The sequence below is a fragment of the Macrosteles quadrilineatus genome, unplaced genomic scaffold, assembly GCF_028750875.1.
Source record: "Macrosteles quadrilineatus isolate MER2022 unplaced genomic scaffold, UCM_ALF_1.0 Scaffold_1__1_contigs__length_201487025, whole genome shotgun sequence".
Lineage (NCBI taxonomy): Eukaryota > Metazoa > Arthropoda > Insecta > Hemiptera > Cicadellidae > Macrosteles > Macrosteles quadrilineatus.
This window is the reverse complement of record NW_026542594.1, coordinates 95,425,227-95,446,425: the sequence shown is the minus strand read 5'-3', so window position 1 is coordinate 95,446,425 and position 21,199 is coordinate 95,425,227. Positions and strand designations below refer to the sequence as shown.

General features: G+C 33.8%; 1 protein-coding gene across 1 annotated transcript in view; it reads right to left on the bottom strand.

Moving 5' to 3' along the window:
- LOC128990791 (sodium-dependent dopamine transporter) overlaps nucleotides 1–21,199 on the bottom strand; it is a 118,038-nt gene that overhangs the window by 39,317 nt on the left and 57,522 nt on the right. The window contains exon 6 of the mRNA XM_054413410.1: nucleotides 21,038–21,172. Within this exon, the coding sequence (XP_054269385.1) occupies nucleotides 21,038–21,172 (135 nt within the window). The remainder of the gene's footprint in view (nucleotides 1–21,037; nucleotides 21,173–21,199) is intronic.

The window sequence follows — 21,199 nt, the reverse complement described above, 5'->3', positions numbered from 1 at the left end:
TCTAATGAATGCTAAACGATCAGCTTCAATTCGAGTTAACATGTTGCAACAAAGTTTCCCAGCATTGAGAATTGAAGAAAACTGTTGCTTTACGTGCTATAACCTGTGTTAAGTACTTTAAGTTGGGTCATTTTATTTCTTTGATTTGAGACATCCCCCTAATCAAACGAATTTTCTCCGTAGAGAATCCTGAAAAGTGGGGTGATATCAACCATTTCATGTGCTCCATGTTTTACCCACAAACTCTGGGTTACCAACTGGACTGCCATAATCTATTGAATAGGCTAAAGCAGCAACACCATTGAAAGTAGGTTAACATATTTTAACGTGTTGTCTGTCAGTCACAGTATATGCCCCGTATCAGAACGTTCTCACGTTGTTCAGTGGAGTTTTTCTTAATGCCTGTCCCAAAGTTTTGAAAGTATGTATGGATTCATTTGTCGAAATAGGTATGTGCCTTGGGTTGGATAACTCTTGTAGCTATAATATTTGGATAACAGTTTTCATTTTATCTTTTTGAACAGCGTATATTATTGGCCTCTCCTGATTCTTTAATACCAGCTATGTATGTCTGTCTGTTATATATATCTTAAAATCCAGTGGAAGGATTTTGATAAAATTTTGTAACTATGGACACAAAACAGTCCTGAAAACGTGATTGGTGACACCCACTACCTCAGGAAAATTTGTATTTTGCTACACAACTCATTTGTCACTACTCACATATGTGTAGGCCTATATAACAAGCCATCCACAGTATACTAGCAAATTACAAAATACAGTAAGAAGGGGGAAAACATCGGTTATAACTATTGAGCAAAGATTACACTGAAGATTACTCGATATACGGAAAATTAATTCCGATCAAATACTAACTATTTTACTTAGCCCTCACACCAAAACTCAATCCCTGAAGTAAGCTAATTCATCTGGGGGGGGGGGGGGGGGGGTTTAAATTTGCACAAAACTATTACCGTATGCTAAGCCCCAATGAAAAACAGACAGAATCTCAATTTCTTTAGAAGTAGTATTGAAAAAGCAAAGAATCGTTGTCACAATTCACTTCAAAACTAATATGAATTTTGTATCATATTTTTATCTTAAGATTAAAAGTCGAACAACGGGTTTCACATTTTATTTATTTAATACATATAAATAAATTATACCTAACCCACTGTTTAGTGTTAGTAAATAAATTACTTAAAATCTATGTATAGAACAGTCTGTGTTTGTTAAATGCTAGTGAAAATAAACTAAGAAAACCAAGATAAAAAACGTTGCTTTCCATGAAAACACCCAATATTACAGGGTGTCGAGTTTCCACTATGACAAATTTTACCAGGTTATAGTATTCGGAAGTCCAAAACAAGCAACAAATGTAATATATAACACGTGTCCTATCTCGAAACATTTCTGTATATCTGTCTGTATGAGTTTTTTACTCAATACATTGTATTTACCATATAATCTTACTAATATTATAAATGTGAAAGTTTGTGTGTTTGAAGGTCAATCACGCATAAACCACTGGATGGATTGGTCTGAAATTTGGCATGATGATAGCTCACATTCCCGATTAACATATAGGCATATTCTTATCTCAAAAATCCCTTCGGGCTCCGCCCCAGTGGCTCTGTAGTTCCCCATGTTAACCTTATAAGTATTCATATTTAAAGGGAATTAAAGAATTTAGTCAGCTGTTTCAACTAAAAAAGTTGGTTCTACGATATACAAATAATCCACTTGCTAGGGGGGTTCCTGTGTGCATTTTATGTATAGAAAAACACCCTAAGGGATCATGTAGGTACTATGTGGGTTATCATTTTTCACGTGGGTGCCAGCTTGGCAGAGTGGGCATAACCTCAGAATCCACCATTTTAAAAATGGTGGCGGCATTTATTACATGAAACACATTGGGAGCTTATATCTTGAAAACGGTAATATATAGCGAGTTACTTTTAATACAAAAAATGTTGCTTACACAATAAGGAACAACTTTTGTATTTACAAAAATGCCCTAAATATAACTATTTAGGAGTAGTTGAGCAATTTATGTTAATTTGACCTATACATTTTTACTCTGTTTGACAAAAAATTCTAATATCTTAAAAAAACAGTTTTTTTTTAAATTTGGCACATAGCACTAATTGTTCTTTACATCTAAGGTCTAAATACCCCCACCGAATCAAACCTGCAGACTAAGCAAACATTTACCTGGCTGCATTTCTGTTGCCAAAAAAATCTAATAATTATAAAAAATCTATTCAATGTGTAAATATTTATTGTTCTTCTACTGGTATTCTATGTTTATACAGTATTTATTTATGAGATATTTATTGGTTATTTATTGAATTATTTATTGCATGTTAATATTTATATGATTATTTATTTGCCTAGTTATTAGTAAAACTTATTTACCAACCTTGGTTATTTTGCATGTACAGTAATTGTATTTTGTAAATGTATTTTTTGATGTACCCCTTGAGGGAAATCAATAAAAGGATGAAACTTGAAACTTGAAAACTTGAAACTTTATAAAAAATCTGTTATTTTGTAATTTGGCACATAGTACTAATTTTTCTTCGCATTTAAGGTAAAAAAAACCTGCAAAAAGCATTTGAGAAGCTTCTGGCAGATATATAAGTTATTAAAATAATATAAAATATTTTTAAATTATTTTGTTGTTATTAAATGACGCATACAAATATAAAAATAAATATAATCCTTTCTATATAATGCATTTGTATTATTACAAATAATAATACATCTTCGGATGTAATAGAAATTACTATTATAATTCATAACATTTATTATTAAAACGGCGATGGAGCGGGAACGGGACCGGCGGCAAAGTTGGTGCATCGGCCAAGCATTGACGTCTCGTTAACACAACCAGTACCTTGACATTGTCCTTGGTGGTAGGCTGCTTTGGACTGATTGTATTGATATTGAACTAGTTTCGTGGATCATAAAATTTGAGCGCAGTTATTGGATCTAAATTATAAGTCTTTTGAGTTAGAGGAATAAGATCTGTTCCCTTTTATAGTCATCAGAAAAATGAAACTGTTCACAATATACTTGTGAGCATTGCGGCAAAGAGTAACCACCATCACTGTGTCCAAAACTCAAAGGATCGAGTTGAAAAACGTGTTCTTTCATGCAATGGATTTGGATGTATGTACAATAAAAAGCACGTAAGATAGGCTGTCTAGTAGCTCTACCAGACAGAATTTCTTCACGAGCAAAGGATGCAGTTCTTTAAGAGTATTCGTTGTACAGTGACAGTGTACTTATATCCAGTGTCTTAGATCATTCATAGTTTCACACTGAGTATCCTTTTTTTAATGTGAACTAGATACTTCACTGTGTTTTTCAAACTTTATTCTATCTCTTCCTCCCCATATTTTTCAAAGTCCATTAGCAAAGTACTTGGATTACATTTTAGGGTAGCATACTTTGTTCCAAATTTGCTGGTAAAGTCACAGCCCGTTAAAATATGGAGTGCTGGGAGAACTGAGCAAAGGTTACTTCCAAGCCTGTTTGCTATAATGTGAACTAGTACATATCATGAAGTTCTGGCTGTACCAAGTCGCATCCACAATTCCTGCAAACCTTCCGAAGAGAATCCATTCATAAAGTGTAAGGCCAACACTACGACATCTGTATCCAAAGACAGAACTACGACTTCATTTGATAACTCGAGCAAAAATGATCCAATTTTAATGAAATTTATCACAAACGTGTAAACCTACGTTTTCAGACGAATTCGGACTATTAAACCAGCACGATCGGATTATGGGAACGGGGGTTTGTGGGGAGTTTTATGGGGTAAAAAAGGATTTTTCCGATTTTAAACCCTAAAAACACGAAATTTTATAATGAACGAAACCATTTTGTAGACCTCAAAAAAGAAATAACTTTGTATATTGAAGCGTTGTATGCCCAAAGGTTATGGAGATAATTTAAAAAAATTTAAATTTAAAACTCCCATGTTATTCTTATCGAGAATAAATAAACTGTTTTAGTTTGCTTGTTTATGGATATATTATAGTCAAATTTCAAAATTTTGTTTCATTCATACTAAGCTATCATTATTTCAATAAAAATATATAAAAAACACCTCAATACCTTCCCTGAAGCAACAAACTTAAGTACTCATTACAAATCAATGTCATTTAAATAGGAAATCAATCCGTCAATTTTAATATTTTAGTAGAAATGCAGCCAGGTAAATGTGTGCTGATTCTGCAGGTTTGCTGCGACGGGGATATTTAGACCGTAGATGTAAAGAGCAATTAGTGCTATGTGCCAAATTTAAAAAAAAACAGTTTTTTTTTTAAAGATATTAGAATTTTTTTGTCTAACAGAGTAAAAATTTATAGGTCAAATTAACATAAATTGCTCAACTACTCCTAAATAGTTATATTTAGGGCATTTTTGTAAATACAAAAGTTGTTCCTTATTGTGTAAGCAACATTTTTTGTATTAAAAGTAACTCGCTATATATTACCGTTTTCGAGATATAAGCTCCCAATGAGTTTCATGTAATAAATGCCGCCGCCATTTTTAAAATGGCGGATTCTGAGGTTATGCCCACTCTGCCAAGCTGGCACCCACGTGAAAAATGATAACCCACATAGTACCTACATGATCCCTTAGGGTGTTTTTCTATACATAAAATGCACACGGGAACCCCCCTAGCAAGGTGATTAAAAAGCATTAAAAAGTTATAAATTTACCAACAGGGTGCAGCACTATATTTTTTTTTGCATTTATGTAAACAGCTATATTTGAACTAATCAGCAACAAACAACTGTGATACGCAATGAGAACTGTCAAAGTAGGATTGTTTACAGTTATGTTTATGTTTTTAATGTAATGAATAATTTGTGATTTTTAGCGAATTTCCCATATAGGGAATAAGCTATTACCGTAGTACTCATGGTAAGACCTGGACGCGGGACCGATTTTTTTCATTTTGAGGTCCCTAGAGGCCAAAAACACCATCCGTTCAAATATATATATATATGTCCGTTAGCACGATAACTCGAGTATAAATGATCCGATTTTGATGAAATTTAGTACAAACGTGTAAACCTACGTTTATTCGAACGAGTTCGCGATCCAGCATGATCGGACCATGGGAACGGGGGTTTACCCATACCCCCATGATGGGTTTTATGGAATAAAAATAGGTTTTCCCATTTTTTACCCAAAAAACATCAAATTTATCAATTTCTTTCCAAATCATTTTGTAGAGCTTAAAAAACAAATAATTTAATTAGTTATATTGAAGCGTTATTATGCGCCTAATGATTACGGAAAAAATTCCAAAAAATTGTAAATTTAAAATTCCCGTGTTATTCCTATGGAGAATAAGTAAAATGGTGTAGTTTGCTTGTTTATGAACATATTTTGATGAAATTTGGAAAATGTTTTTATTTCTTACTAACTATTAACATTTTACAAAAAAAGTGTTACCCTCCTTGATGCAGCAAACCTAAGTACTTGTTAAACTAATTCTTTTTAAATAGGGAATAAATGTTATATTTTTAAGTAGACATTTCAGTGTAAATCCAATAAGTCAAATGGAAATTCGCTTAGTCTGCAGGTTTGCTGCGGTGGGGGTATTTAAATTTGTAATACTTTATTTGTCTTTATTGTTTAGGTGAAGAGGTAGAACATTATGGTTATGGTAGATGTGTAATACCATAGTATACCGTCAATTTAAAGGTGCAAATTGTATCAAACTTTGTCCTCCCCCATTGCAAACGCAAAGCTTGAGTATAACTGCAATAAGCAATTTAAACTTATATGCCAACTCCGTACGAAGGACGGGTACTCTGCTAGTATATAATATGTATATTCATGTAGTGATATTAAGCTTGAAAAAAACAAATGGCCACCGTATTAAAATGGTACAAAGTAGAAACTTGATATTCCATACAGAGGTCTTAGATGTAATAAATGTACGATCTCTGGCTGAAGAGGACGAAGTCCTAAAACATTCTCAGTCCAGTAGGGTTTTCAGCTCACTGGACTGGAGAACGTCACGAAGAAGAAAACATGTACCACGTTTGAAGTATAGTTTGTTGAGATATAACGGATTGAGATAGGACACATGTTATGTTAAATTTTTTGGTAGCCTTGGGCTCTTGAATAACCTGGTAAAATTTGGGACACTCTGGAAAGATTAGTATCCTATAGTATTAAACTCTAATACAAGTAATGCCTGTTTGTTTGCAAAATTTTTCTCGACATCCAGAGGAAGGATTTTTTGAAAAGTTTGGTATTAAGTGATTTTGGGACTACAAAATCTATTATTTAAAGATAAAAAAACTGACTTTTAGCGAATTTCCCTATTGGGAAGTAGCTATTACCGTAGGTGGCACGGTAAGACCTAGACCCGGGACCGATTTACTTTTTCATTTTGATGTTCCCAGAGGCCAAAAACACCATTCGTTCAAATTTTTATATATGTATATATATATATATAGACTTATATATATATATATACGTCCGTGAACGCGATAACTTGAGTAATTTTTGTCCGATTTTGATGAAATTTGGTTTAAAGGTGTAAAGCGGGATAAACTTGAATGAGTTCGCGAACCAGCATGATCGGACCATGGGAACGGGGCTTTACGGTGGGTTTTATGGGGTAAAAATTGGTTTTTCTCACTCTTGACCCTCAAAACACAAAATTTCCCAATTTCTCTTTAGACCTTTTTAAAGAGCTTAAAAAAACAATTAATTTAGTATATAAAAGTATTTTTGTTCGGTTAATAGCAGCGGAGAAAATTAAAAAATTGTAAATTTAAAATTCCAATGTTATGCTTATGGAGAATATGGTCAAATGTTGTAGTTTGCTTGTTTATGAATATATTTTGTATTTTGATCAAATTTATTTATTTTGTACTAAGCTATCAATATTTTACGAAAAAACACACTTTATTAGTTTCCTTGTTGCAGCAAACCAGGTACTGGTTAAACCTAATGTTATTAAAATATATTTAATTGAAAATCAATTAAGACAAATGGATATTCGCTTAGTCGGCAGGTTTGCTGCGGCGGGGGTATTTATGCAATTTTATCAATACGAACAAGCAGTGAATACGGATTGCAATATTGCCTTTTCTGATGGATTGTACCGATTCGTTAACTTTAAGAGATTAACTGATATGTTACATGAGTTATGTGATATAATTTTTGTCCACAATGTCATATGAAATAGAAGAATAGTTATTTGTGCAACTAGTGAGAAAAGTGAGCAATTGACTCACTCGAGAGAAATCCTTACTCACGAGCCGTAGGCGAGTGAGGAATGGTTTCTCGAGTGAGGCAATTGTACTTTGAACTCGAGTTGCACATTATACTTTTCCTACAGTTACCATAAAACAAATAAATTTGTGAAGAAACATAACCTATTTTTACACAGAAGTGAACTTTTAATATAACATTTAATGTGAAGTGACAAATACAACAGTACAACAGCTGACCAGCTGATTTACAGCCAGTGCTGCCAACATATTTCGCGCGCATACGACGTTGCCTGCATGTTACGCGCTCACTATTTCGTGCCTTCACGTTGCAAATCTGGAGTGAGACAAAGTAATTAGAGTGAGACAATGTTAACATTGTCTCACTGATGAGCGAATTGGCCACTTTGCTTTCTCAAATCAGTGAGAGAACATGTACATTGTTACGTAACTGTAGGAAAAGAATATACAAATCAAAAATATTAGCTGAAAACAGTAGTAATCTTATCGGTATACTGCAAAACATAACACATAACATCAACAAACTCCAAAATAGAACGCAACATTAACTACGTGTCAAAAAATGAAAAACAGCTGTTTATGACGTTTACCGTGTATGCGGTAGGAATATTGAATTAAATACGGTTAAACTACCCAATCAACGCAACATCACAATAATCTAGTTGATTTTTGTTATTTGTAGTAGTGGTCCCTCATATATTCAAACGTGATTTTTGAACGTTTTGTCGGTCATTTTGGATTTTGGTGCCGTGCATGGAAATTGTTAAGAATTCATAAGGGCTGCTAGACTAAAATCTATTAGTAAGGCATCTAAGGTACCTTCATGCCAAATTTGGTTCTTTTATCCGCCACGTAACGGTATTCGTAAACTAAAGCCCTAAGCAACCTGACTATTAAACTCGGTTGCCGCACGACCAATCCGTCAGCCACTTTCAATAATCGGAGTTTAGCTTAAGTTTCTTATTAGTCTGGGCGTCGACCCATTGTAATTCACGATGACCTGGAAATTTGGGTGGACAAAGGTTTTTTGATTGATTCTGATTCAGTTTTTTGCGCTGATTACGAATCTGCCGGGTGCCACCTTGGCACCCTTGGGCAAACGCCGCCATATTGGAAAAATGGCGGCCAAAATTAGTTTTTCGATAAATACTCGAAAACGGTTAGTTTTAGAAATATTTATGTGGAGACATAAAATGTAGAGCGTAAAATTTTACACAAAAATGATATCTGCACATTTTTTTGTAAACCTCACGGTTTAAGCACAATTTTTTTAAATAGAGGTTATTATTAACATAAAGTTGTAATTTAGTGTCAATTCCAATGACATATTACATTCGTTCTTCAAAAAAACAGAATTATATTATGTAATACACATTTGTACAAGTAACCTTTATTAAAAGTAATTTGTTACTGCCAACCAGCACCCCTCAGTAACCCACCCCCGTGGCCTCTTGATGCTATTTCTGTCTGCGTGAGTCACTGGCGGGTGCAGTGGCGCAATCAGTCTACAATAAAGTGTCTAATACAGTTGTGATAGTTTGCTTGGTGTACAAGTTTATATGTGCCGGTAGTTGGATATTGGATATAATGGATACTTTGGTTCGAAATTACTAAGGTAAGTTATCTTAAAATTAGACTTTTATGTTAATGCATCATGTCATTTCTTTACCGTGCTTATAACCGTGCTTTACCTGTCAACTGCATAGGCTGTTCTAGCTATAGGCCTAGATAAATACAATGATAATACTACTTACTTTTTACTCTTTTAGGTATTTAATTGGCAAGCTGTAATATTAGTTAGCATAGTAATATTAGTTAATAATGTTAGGTTCCATTATGATACATTATTTATTATTATAGGCATATACCTGAAATTGGAAAATAAAAACATATCGATTATTATACCGAATGATTTTCTATTTAAAAGTATACATAGTATGGTGTGGCGAAACTTTACCTTTGCTCCCCCCCTCCCCCCAATAACGCCAACCCCGACGAAAAACCCCTAGATCCGGCACAGTATATGTTTGTAAAACGTCTTTAAAAATGTTATTAAATGTTTAAACAACATGTTAATTAAACTTTATTAACGCTAATTGATGTGTTATGTTCTAGATTGGAACAATGAATTGAAAACCGTACGATAATGACAGAAAATAGAAGTGCATTAGAGGATGAAAATTTACCTCAAAGGGAAGAGTCTTGCCTTTTTAACTGCGGAAAAAATGGACAGTTAATAAGTGGAGGCCCTGTAAGAGTCCGATCAATAAAATCAGCTAGTACTGAACGACAAGATAATTTGTTCACAAACTTGGATGAAAATGTACCCGTTTATTTTCATAAATCTTGTGTTTCCTCATACACGTCAAAGACCCACATACAGCGTGCAGTTAAAAACATTAGCCCGTCCGTAGTTCCTCCACCACCTAAGCGTTTGAAAAGGTCAGATATACAGAGCTTTGATTTTAAACTAAATTGCCTGTACTGTGGAGAAAAATGTTTGGAAATTGATCCCAAACATCCCGACCGATGGCGGCCATATTCTCAAATCCGAACTGTTGATAGACCGAACAAGCCCACTCTACAACAATTAATTTTAGAAAAGTGTGAGTTAAGGCAAGATGATTTTTCCAATAAAATTAAAGTTAGAATCAATGGCGTTATTGGAGATCTACATGCAGCTGATGCACGTTATCATAGGGATTGCCATAATGCTTTTTTGCACCAAAAACAAAGACCAAAAAGCTACACAAACACAAATCTTAGTTGTGAAGATACAATTTTGAAATCAATTATAAATATAATGAAAGAAGACCCATCACGCGTTTGGAACTCAATAGAGCTTTTTGATTTATATAAATGCCAGGGGGGGTCAAACATAACACGTAAAACTCTGGTAAAAAAAATTACAGATTTAGTTGGACCTAGCTTGATTGTGTTATCTTCTCCTGGAAATGCTAACATCGTTGCTTTTAAAAATCAAATGCCATTTGCGATGAAACTGACATTATCTGACGAAGACGAAGAATGTAGTTTTGGAAACGTAGTGAAGAAAATTGAATCAGAAACTGTATCACGCACAGTTAACAGAGACAGTTATGAAACCAAATTAAATTATGATACCGTTGAATCTAATATCAGCAAGACATTGTCATTTTTAAAAGAGCTTGGTATAACCGGTCTACCTTCCTTGATGATAGGTAATATTGTTTCTTCTATATTGACTAAACAAAGCACCACACTTCAAATATCATTATCATTACTGCTAAATAAGAAGAAACTGATAAATGAACTACACAAATTTGGTGTAACATGTACATACAGTGAAGCTCGGCGGTTTAAAGCATCAGCGGCTGCTGCAGCTAGTAAAAATCCAATGTTAAGGGGTTTAAGAGACTGCAAAGATGGATTTGTGCAAGCTGTTGGTGACAATTTTGACACATCCTTATCTACACAGAATTGCTTGCGCCAAACCCACAGCATGGCTCTACTTATGACTCAAGTTGAAACATCAAGTGACAACTCTAATACCAATCCAGATATACCAAGGTTAAGTAATAAATCTATGAAGGACACTCTGGGCAACCCTGTAAAGATCTATAGATATAAAGGTCCTAAAAAACCTCCAATGCCAAAATCTGCAAGCTTAAAAACTGTGCAATCATTAGCATTTCTTGCATCACAGGCATTTTCTGTTTGGGAAGGCAGTCAATCAGATTTCAGCTTTTTAAAGTCAATTACGTTAAATCCACTTGAGACACCGGAATACAGTGGTTACAACACAAGAGAAAAACGCCTAACACACTGTCAAGTAATGCCTCAAACAAATGCTATTTACACACCTCTTATTGACATGACCCCATCTGATCCAGACACTGTAATAACATCAATGTACGAGGTTAAAAGATTAACTGGCTTGACTGGTCAAGAATATACAGTGTTTACTAATGACCAACAAATATACAAAGTAACTGTGGGAATCCAATGGGCATATCCTTCCCAGTTCAAAAATTTTGTCCCCAGATTAGGTGGCATGCACATGCTAATGTCATTTGTTGGATGTGTTGGCAAACTGATGGGGGAAACAGGTCTAGTGGAGATAATGCAGTCAGCATTTGGAGGAGTAAACCAAATGTTACTAGGGAAGAGGTTTCCTCAGAACGTCAGAGCTCTCAGGCTCGTAGCTGAAGAAACGTTGCGATCTATTCTTGAAACAGATTCTGTGGAAAGTTATGAAGACTTAATCAAAGTTTTGGATGAAAGAGCTATCCAAAGTAAAACAACACGTTTGTGGTATGATTGCCTTATTAAGCCAGTATTCATTATGATGCTGTTCATTAGAGCAGAAAGAGAAGGAAATTGGCCTTTGCATCTTTGGGCTGCTGAGTCAATGCTGAAGTATTTCTACAGTGCAGGCCATTGGAATTATTTGCGGTCTGCTGTCGTATATGTAAACCAAATGTCAAGTTTACCAAAAGACCTTCATAGAAATATGATGGAAAATGGAAATTTTGTAATGAGGCATCAAAAAGGGATTTGGAACGGCATGTGGTCTGATATGTTCATAGAGACAACTTATATGAGATACGGGAAAGGTGCAGGTGGTTTGATTGGTATAACAACACAACCAAAAACAGTAAACACTTGGGCCCTTAGCCTTCACACAGTAAGCCAATTAGTAAAAGGTGTTGGTGATTTAAAAAGTAGTAGCAACACAATGACGCAACTCAACACAAGGAAGAAAACAAGTCTAGAATTAAATCAGACTTAGAGGATCGACAGAAAATACGTAACAAACTACAAACGTGTATTCACCCTCTTCACTCGGATGAACATCCCAACGGACTAGTCAACATTGTCACTGGATCTATTGCACCAGATAAGGTTAATGTGGACAATGCCTTGGAATTGGGTGAAATAGGACTAAAAGATTTCAAAGAAAGTTTACCAGATGGTTTTTACACGCCTTTGAAACACAAAGTTATAACAATGCAATCTATGAAAAATGGGGTTAAAATCGGCGAAACTGTTGTATTTGACACTGCTCTTATCTACAGCCGTGTAAGTGCATTGCTCTTATCACGCGACCTATCAATTGAACAAGTTTTGCGCTACGAGCTTTCACCAGTCCCGTGTAGTATGTTTGAAAACAACGGAAACATGCGAACATGTGGTAAAAAAAGCGTGTTAAAAGAAAAGCTTGCTTGCCTGACTTCTACTAGATTAATCAACCCTGCAGATGTTGTAGTAATTGACGGGTGTGCGATAATGTGGGTTGTCAATTGGCCATCTTCAGGCACTGTTCAAGACTTGATAAGCAACATTTATGACTATATATACCAGTACCTTGAACATAGCAATGTATACTTGTCTTTGATAGGTATTTTGATTTTAGCATTAAATCTGCAACAAGACAATCAAGAAAGAAAGGTGTATGTAAGAACTTCCAACTTCATTTGAACACAGTTCTCCCTCCAAAGAATGTGGTTCTTAACAATGAGAACAACAAGGTCCAACTTATTGATCTACTTTGCCAAGAAATTGTTACAAAATGCAGGGTTGCTAAATTGAACCACCAATTGAATGTAACTGGTAGAGACCCAGTACCATTGTCAATATGCCAGGGTACCGTTATTCCACTGACTCATTTAAAATCAACGCACGAGGAGGCTGATGTAATAATCGTTCAACAGGTTAGTGCTGCAAAGCTACCTGACACTAAGCGAATAATGGTAATATGTGACGATACAGATGTATTTCTTTTACTCTGTCACTATTATAAAATGAAAATAATGACATGTGAACTGTACCAAACATCTACCAAACACGAGAGACAAACGATCGATATTGGGAAAACTGTTCAAACCCATGAATTGGTTATTCCTAAACTATTATGTGCGCATGCGATATCTGGTTGCGACACTGTGCCTTATTTGTATGGCCTAGGTAAAGCTACTGTTCTAAAGAACCTGAATGAAATATCTTTTGACAGTTTTGGTAAAGACGGAGCTAGTACAGAGCAGATTGTAAAGGAAGGAACTACGCTAATAGCAGCCTGTTATGGAGTAAGGACTGCAACCACTATGTCTGATGTTCGTGTTGCTGTTTGGGCAAGGAGGACTGGCAGCATTAGAACTACTGCTCCACCCCTTAAGTCACTTCCCCCTACAACGGAGGCATTTATTGAGAATATGAAACGAGCCCATCTTCAGGTAATGCATTTTGCATTCAGTTGATGATTCTGACCCTCCTAACATCGATCCTACAATGTTCGGATGGGAAAAAGACGAAAAGATGAAGAGTTTGAAACCCATCGCCTTGCCCAAAGGCATTGAGGTTGCTCCAGCTGAAGTCCTAAACATTATAAAGTGCAACTGTAGTTCTCAAAAACCTTGTTCATCTACCAAGTGTTCTTGTTCTGGGAAACTGCCTTGCACAATATTTTGCAAATGCTATGGCAAAGAGTGTCTGAACCAACAAACTAGAATAAGAAATGAGCTGCTTCAGGAAGAAGACATTTCTTACAATGACATATAAGTCTTTGACAGTATTTTCATGGTTTCTCAGTAGTATGTAACTTCATTATTTAATTTAACTTAAATATAAATTTGTAACTGTACATGCATTTTTCTTTTTTTATCACACCAATAAGTAACTATAAAGTAATGTGCTGTAATAGTTGCTTAAAATAAACCGGGAGATTCTCGCTGTACCTGCAGATTGAGGCAATACGAGAATGTGCAGTGTATTTGGTAAGGGGCAAGTGTGGTAGGTGGGGGGAGGGGGGGTGGCCTTTGAAGGCAATAATAAGAACTATTTATAACAAAGGTTACTTGTAAAAATGTGTATTGCATAATATAATTCTGTTATTTTTAAGATTAAATGTAATATGTCATTGGCATTGACACTAAATTACAACTTTATGTTAATAATAACTTCAATTTCACAAAATTGTGCTTAAACCGTTAGGTTTACAAGAAAATGTGCAGATATCGTTTTTGTGTAGAATTTTACGCTCTACATTTTATGTCTCCACATAAATATCTCTAAAACTAACCGTTTTCGAGTATTTATCGAAAAACCAATTTTGGCCGCCATTTTTCCAATATGGCAGCGTTTGCCCAAGGGTGCCAAGGTGGCACCCGGCAGATTCGTAATCAGCGCAAAGAACTGAATCAGAATCAGTCAAAAAACCTTTGTCCACCCAAATTTCCAGGTCCCCCTAGCTGACGCCCAGACTATATGTTAAGTGTGGATTTCAAAAAAATGTAATGGACTCGTGAGAGCATCTAATGGTGATTACATTACACTTTACTAAATAGAGCATCTTAGTTGTATTTATAAGATGTCAGCATGGTAGCAAAATATAAAGTACATTGATGTATCGCACGCGTTCAGTTAGTTGTCTCTTGACACCTCTGCTCCATCGAAGTATATAACATATACTTCGATGCTCTGCTCTAGCCCGGCCACTCGTACTGTAGTGCACTGGAAGTAATAACATAACACAGGTATCCTAAACATCAGTTAACAACATGTGGACTGGCTAAGCCCCAGGAATGTGATGTTTAGCCCAACTTTGACGTGCCACGACCAACCACATTAGTGTTATGAGTTTCACGTTTAACTTCCTCGGAAATTAATTCCACTGTAGCTAAATTGTAAATGAATGTTATTTCGAAGAGTTTTGGCAACTAAGCATTGTTGTGTATTCAAACTAATATGCTTTGATTTACATACAGTTTTAAGCCAACTCCTTGTAATCAACATTAAGCTATTACACAGATAAGTAAGGTATTAAAGATGTACATGAAATAATCTGGGGTACTGTAGCGGAATTTTACCCCATTGTAATTTTTCCATCTGGGAAAAGTTGACGTCACAGTCAAGGGAGTTAAAATTCCGCCCGTGAGGACTTGAGATGCACAATATGAGTTGAAGGTAATTAAATGATAAAATAAATAAAAGGTGAAATTAAATCACGGTAGTAAACTTTAATCAAAACAAATAAAACCAAGAGTCGGAGGGAGTCTTGCCCCATGGAATTTTACCCCGCTAATAAGTTCAGCAGTTAAGCTCAAATGTATGACCCGGGTTTTTGCCACCCTGGAAATTTGCCTTTCGACAAGCAAACCGATACGATTCGTAATTTCACACTCCTGGAAATTTACTTTCAGGCCAGCAAAACAATTCGTACGACCCAGTATCTTATCTCCCTTCAGCATAGAAAACTTATTAGGTTCACTCGTTTATAGAAATCCAAAAGTTATTAAAATATATAAAACAATCTCGTTTTTCAAACTTTTGGAAACATATCGTCATAACTATGATGTCAAAAAACAGAAACGCTCAACCACGAAACTCAATCTCAAAATTATAAATACGAGATTGAAAACACCTTATTTAGTGAATTGAATCCCTTACATCAATATGAGAATAACACGTTAAGTGACTACTTTAAAACTATAAAACCATATTTATAACAATAAATACCCCCACCCCAGTAAACATACAGACTGAGCCAATTTCCATTTTACCCCAAAAAAAACTACCTTAAAATTGTCTAATTAAATAACAATGGAATAAAATAAAATTGTTATTTAAATTCCTATTTAGATAACAATACTGTATTAGGGCCGCTACAGGGAAGGTAAGAAAATAAATGTGTTTTTTTTCGAAATGGAAATAACTTAGGTATTAACTAAGTAAACAAATTAACCAAAATGGATCAAAATGTATCCCTAAACAAGCAAACTACGACAGTTTATTTGTTGTCATTAATACAGCCTTTGATACAACATGGGAAAATTTACAGTTTTTTTTATTTTCTCCAAACTATCAGACGGACAACAATGCTTCATTATATACATCATTGCTTTTTAAGTTCTACAAAATAGTATGGAATAAAACTGAGAAATGTTTTATTTAGGGGGTCCACAATTTTCCGCCATGCTGCAGCAAAAACAGCCGTTTTTAATACATGTGTTGCGCGGGCATGAATGTTAGAACAGAAAGCGGTATGGATCATAAACATAACCAAATGACGTAACTAACATAATGGTTTTGACAGTTGCATTTTTTAAGCAATGTAAAAAAATATTTACGTTTGGGTCAGTAGCATCATTTTAGCGTATTTCCCATTAGGAATAAGCTACTGTATTGCCGTAGGTTTCATGGTAAGACCTGGACCCGGGACCGATTTACTATTTCGTATTCAAAACACTAAAACAAACATAAGCAGATCTAAACCTCAATAGTGTAGCATATGGTTGGAAAGCTTATAATCTGGCACAGCTTTCAACACATTTCGCTACCTTCTTGTATACAGGGTGTAGAAAAATGCAATAGACTAATTTTTTAACTTTTATCGTAGACATTAATTTTTATCTATGGAACTATTTACAATGGAGTTTTTACTATTTAGCCTCCATCATTTTCTATTATTCTTTTTCAAAATTTAATGTAGAATTCGAAAACGACATAATCTACTCAAATCCATTTACAGGTAACTCAAAAAATCGCTGTATTGTGTTTAAAAACATGGTTACGGTATTTTTTAAACTTTAAATAATTCTTTGGGAAGCTAATTTTTAAACTTGGAACCTCTTATATGAATCATCACACTTCTTTTACTTTGTACATAAACCAACAATTTTTTGTTACACTGATGACCAGACACCCTGTATATGTATTTATAAAAGGCATTGCAAATAATAATGCAATGGGTATAAGTTTACCCCTCAATTAGCTTGCAGCTAGAAAGGTATATCAGCCACTGCAGTGTACAGAAGATTTTCGCATGCAAGATAATAAACGAGTTGAATTATTATTATTATTATTATTATTATTATTATTATTATCATCATTATCAACACGGATTATTTCAACACGGAGTTACCAACCCGGCCAATAACTAACAACTTCCATGATACTCTCATTATACACACACAAATAAAAACATACTAGCTCATAATCGTATATAATTAACAAACAACAAAAAGAAAAAAAGAAAACAATGTTTTTATTTAAATTATAGATGTTTATAATACATGACTTATTTTGAAAACTAATAAAATGCATTTAGATTATCTATTTGTAAAAGACATTATATTAATGTATTGGATATAAGTTTTTCGCTCAAATAGTTTGCAGCGTATACAAGGCACTGCAATGTACAGCAAATTTTCGCATTACTAGGCCTATTATTATTATTTATTATTATAGAGGTAAGAAATTATTAAGGAACTGTAAGAAACAATCATGAGGTCTTAAGTCAACCTCAATAAAGAAGCATTTAAATTTCATTTCATTTCAAACACATGTTGAGAAGTTATTAGAAGCTGGGATAATACGTGGGGTAAGATTACGGGGGCGAAATTCCGGGCCGTACATACACATAATTCTGAAACGTTATTATTATATTATAGGTAGTAATGGGCAGGAGGTAAAATTATAACTTTTGTTACTTATCAAAGTATCATACTCTGTCTATTTTCATCAGACTCCCATATCAAGGGGAGTAAAATCCGCACTCGGACAAACTTGTCGCTCAGGTTGCTACATCATAGTGACACCAGTTTTGCCCGGGGGGGGGGGGGGTTTAAAATCCTGGTGATCCAATTATTTAGCTGACTACATTAACCTGTTTAAATTATAAATATTTATTTTATTAAAGATGTTAACAATAGCTCAATTGGACTAAACCCGTTATCATTGGCTCTTTGAACTTCGTAATAATTAAACTAAAATTTGTTCATTATTGTAGGCATGAATTTTATGTTTTACTAGCTGTTCTACCCGTGCTTTGCAACGGGAAGAGGACACAAAATAGAAATATTTTAATCTTTACATCTGTTGCATATAATAGTTACACATCCGCCAACGCTTTTAGAAACAAAATTCAACTTTTATAGCCTTAATAGATACGTTTAAGTTATGACTTTTAAATCTGGTAAGTAGTGGATACCACCATTTTGGGTTTGATTAATTTTAAATCTTGTGTAGGCTGATATGAGAAAAACTGACCAAATCTTTGAATAAAACTTTGACATACATGATTTACCTTCATCTCCCTTAATAGTTAATAACATATCTTTTAATTTATTATTGACATTTTAAATTTCAATTTGGAAGTTGCAAAAATACTAATTATTAAATGTAAATGAACATTTTTTTTATTTCACTCTTCTTTATATTAAATCACACATTAATTCTTCCATCTTCAGTTTCTTCACTCACAATAAATCATTAGCAAAACTAAGTCAGCTGTTATAAGCTTTAGAAATATTGCTGTGCCTTATAAATACAGTCTTTTGAAATAGGCCTATTAAAGAAACTATATCTAGAGGTACTATAAAAAATGTTAAACAAATAATTTAGCATTAAAGACAGCAGACAAAACTAATAAGATTATCAAAGCATCAAGGACTAAAAAATGTAATAGCAAATACAGTACATGTTTCATTGCATCTCTGATTCTACTCTACAAAAATATTAACAAACATCTTAAACCAGTTCTTTTAATCAGTTCCATCGTCCATTGCCTTTACATTTTCACACTTACCATTAAGTAATTATAGTAACAGATATTTCATTAATATTAGAAACAAAAGAGCACTGTGTACTGCTTAGTTTTATGATATTTTCCTTGGATTAATTTAATCAGTGGTGTGGCAAAACACAAATAATAAAAGTATCAAATAAAGTAAATGTGAACTGAAAGCTGTGTTAAGATAAAATAAGAGTATTTTGTATTACCATTTGATAATTAAATATAGTTACACATATAGGCCCTAAAACAGATTTTAGAAAACAAAAATCAACGACGTACAATTTAGTTATTGATGATATTCTTTAGTTAAATTAAAGCATAGGTTTAGCAAAACACAATAACTTAATTTACCTAAACATGCATATACAAAACAATGTGATGTGCAAGTTATGTTAAGTTAATATAACACATGTTAAGCAGTTAGGATTTATTTAAAGTAGCCTCCAAATTCATACCAACATATATACATTGTAATTTTCATACTGTTTCCATGAAAACATATCAATAGCATTATTTTCATAACTTAGACGCTTTAAAAAATCCAAATCAAAGCCGGAGTTGATACAGCAAAGGTTATAGAATTTTTTTCTATAATCATTGACATAGTATCAGCTGTCTGAAATTAAGGGGATATGGCACCGAAAATGCTAACTTCCTTAACATTATCACTAGGTCTTTCAAACTTATACCATGTGTTTTATATTCATAAGAATAGGTATGAACATTGTTAAAAGTAAATTTTTTCGTTAAGTACATCCTAAATATATTTTTTTTTGTTTTTTTAGGTAATTAACTAAATTCGATATAACTTCAGTTCTAATTATTGGATTTTAATAATTAAACCATCAGCTTGCAGGGAATAATACCCTCTAAATATTTAGGTAGAATTATAACAGTATCTTTTTTTATTACTTTTTTATGGGTCATTTTGTAATTTAAAATAAATAAATTGGTTTTCTGTGGAAACAAAAAAATCTTTTTTCACTTTGGAATTGACATACATTTACAATTCTACCTAATTATTTAGATAATAACATTCTAAACACTTGGTAAAAATTTGAATCATGTAGCATAAACCGTTTTGAAGATATATCAAATTTAGTAGTTGAAAACGTTAAAAAACTGATTAGCGGGAATCGCACGCTAAAGTCACACTTGGCAGTGTAACCATGGTGATACTTATTGTTGAGTTATGGATCAATTTTTTGTTTATGAAATCATTTTATTATTATTTATTATATTAATATGTAATTATTACTTATTTATTATATTATTAATATTAATAATAATGATAATTATTAATATTATTACTAAAATAAGTCAATGACCGGATTTTTAAAAAATATTCTCCGTATTTTTCAGAATATAGCCCAAGCACAAAAAAAAATATTTTTTTTAATTTTTGACAAATTTTTCTTATTTTTAGCATTATAAATAATAAATAATAGACACATTTAAAAAATAACTTTTTTTAAAAAATATTCATTATTTCAGTGCCATATCCCCTTAATTGTAAAATAATGCAGTTTAGCAGTTCTTCTTGTTTACATTGAAATGTCAAAACATATGTAAACAAACATTGTTAGTGTTCTCATCGCAGCCATGGAGACCTATCAATATTTACTTTTAAAATGTTCACCTCAGAGCTTTTAAATCCAAAGGGGCAAAGCCTACGGTCAGTATCGAAATGTGAATAGTCCTATAATGGTCCTTGGTATGGTAGGTATATTTTTGTAAAATTTAAGCCCAGTTGGTTTAGTAGTTTTTGCACCTATTAGTAATACACATACAGACAGACACCATTAGATTTTTATATAATAGTATAGATATAGATAATTCAAACTATTTAGGGCAAAATTATCCAATCTCAAAACTAATCACAACCCATTTCTGGCTCTATCAGTGCCAGCCTTGTTAGTTTGTAAACGTCCAAAAATGAAGTGAGTGTAAGTACAGTAGTACGTAGGCCAGCTCGGCCTAGTTCTAATTAAGTACGACAAGTGTTTCAAGGCTAGGAGTCCCACACTACACCTTACCCACTACCTGAGTGTGTAAACGCATTTCCTGCCTCTCCTTAAATACATCTGTGGATGCCGTATCCGTAGTGTATTATATATATCGATCTATCTGTTGCTAGAAAGTCGAGCATAAAAAGTCCCAACAAACCCTAAGTTGGTATAACGTAGACCTGCAGTCAGCACAATACCTCCGCTTTTGTGATTGATGAGAAGTTAGGACTGAGGTAGTATCGAATGCCTTCAGCGGAGCCTGGTAGAGTGATGCCTCTGATGAGAAGAATCAGCAGCACGGCGTAGGGGAAGAGGGCAGTGAACCACACCACCTAGAACGTCCAGTCTTCTTAAACATT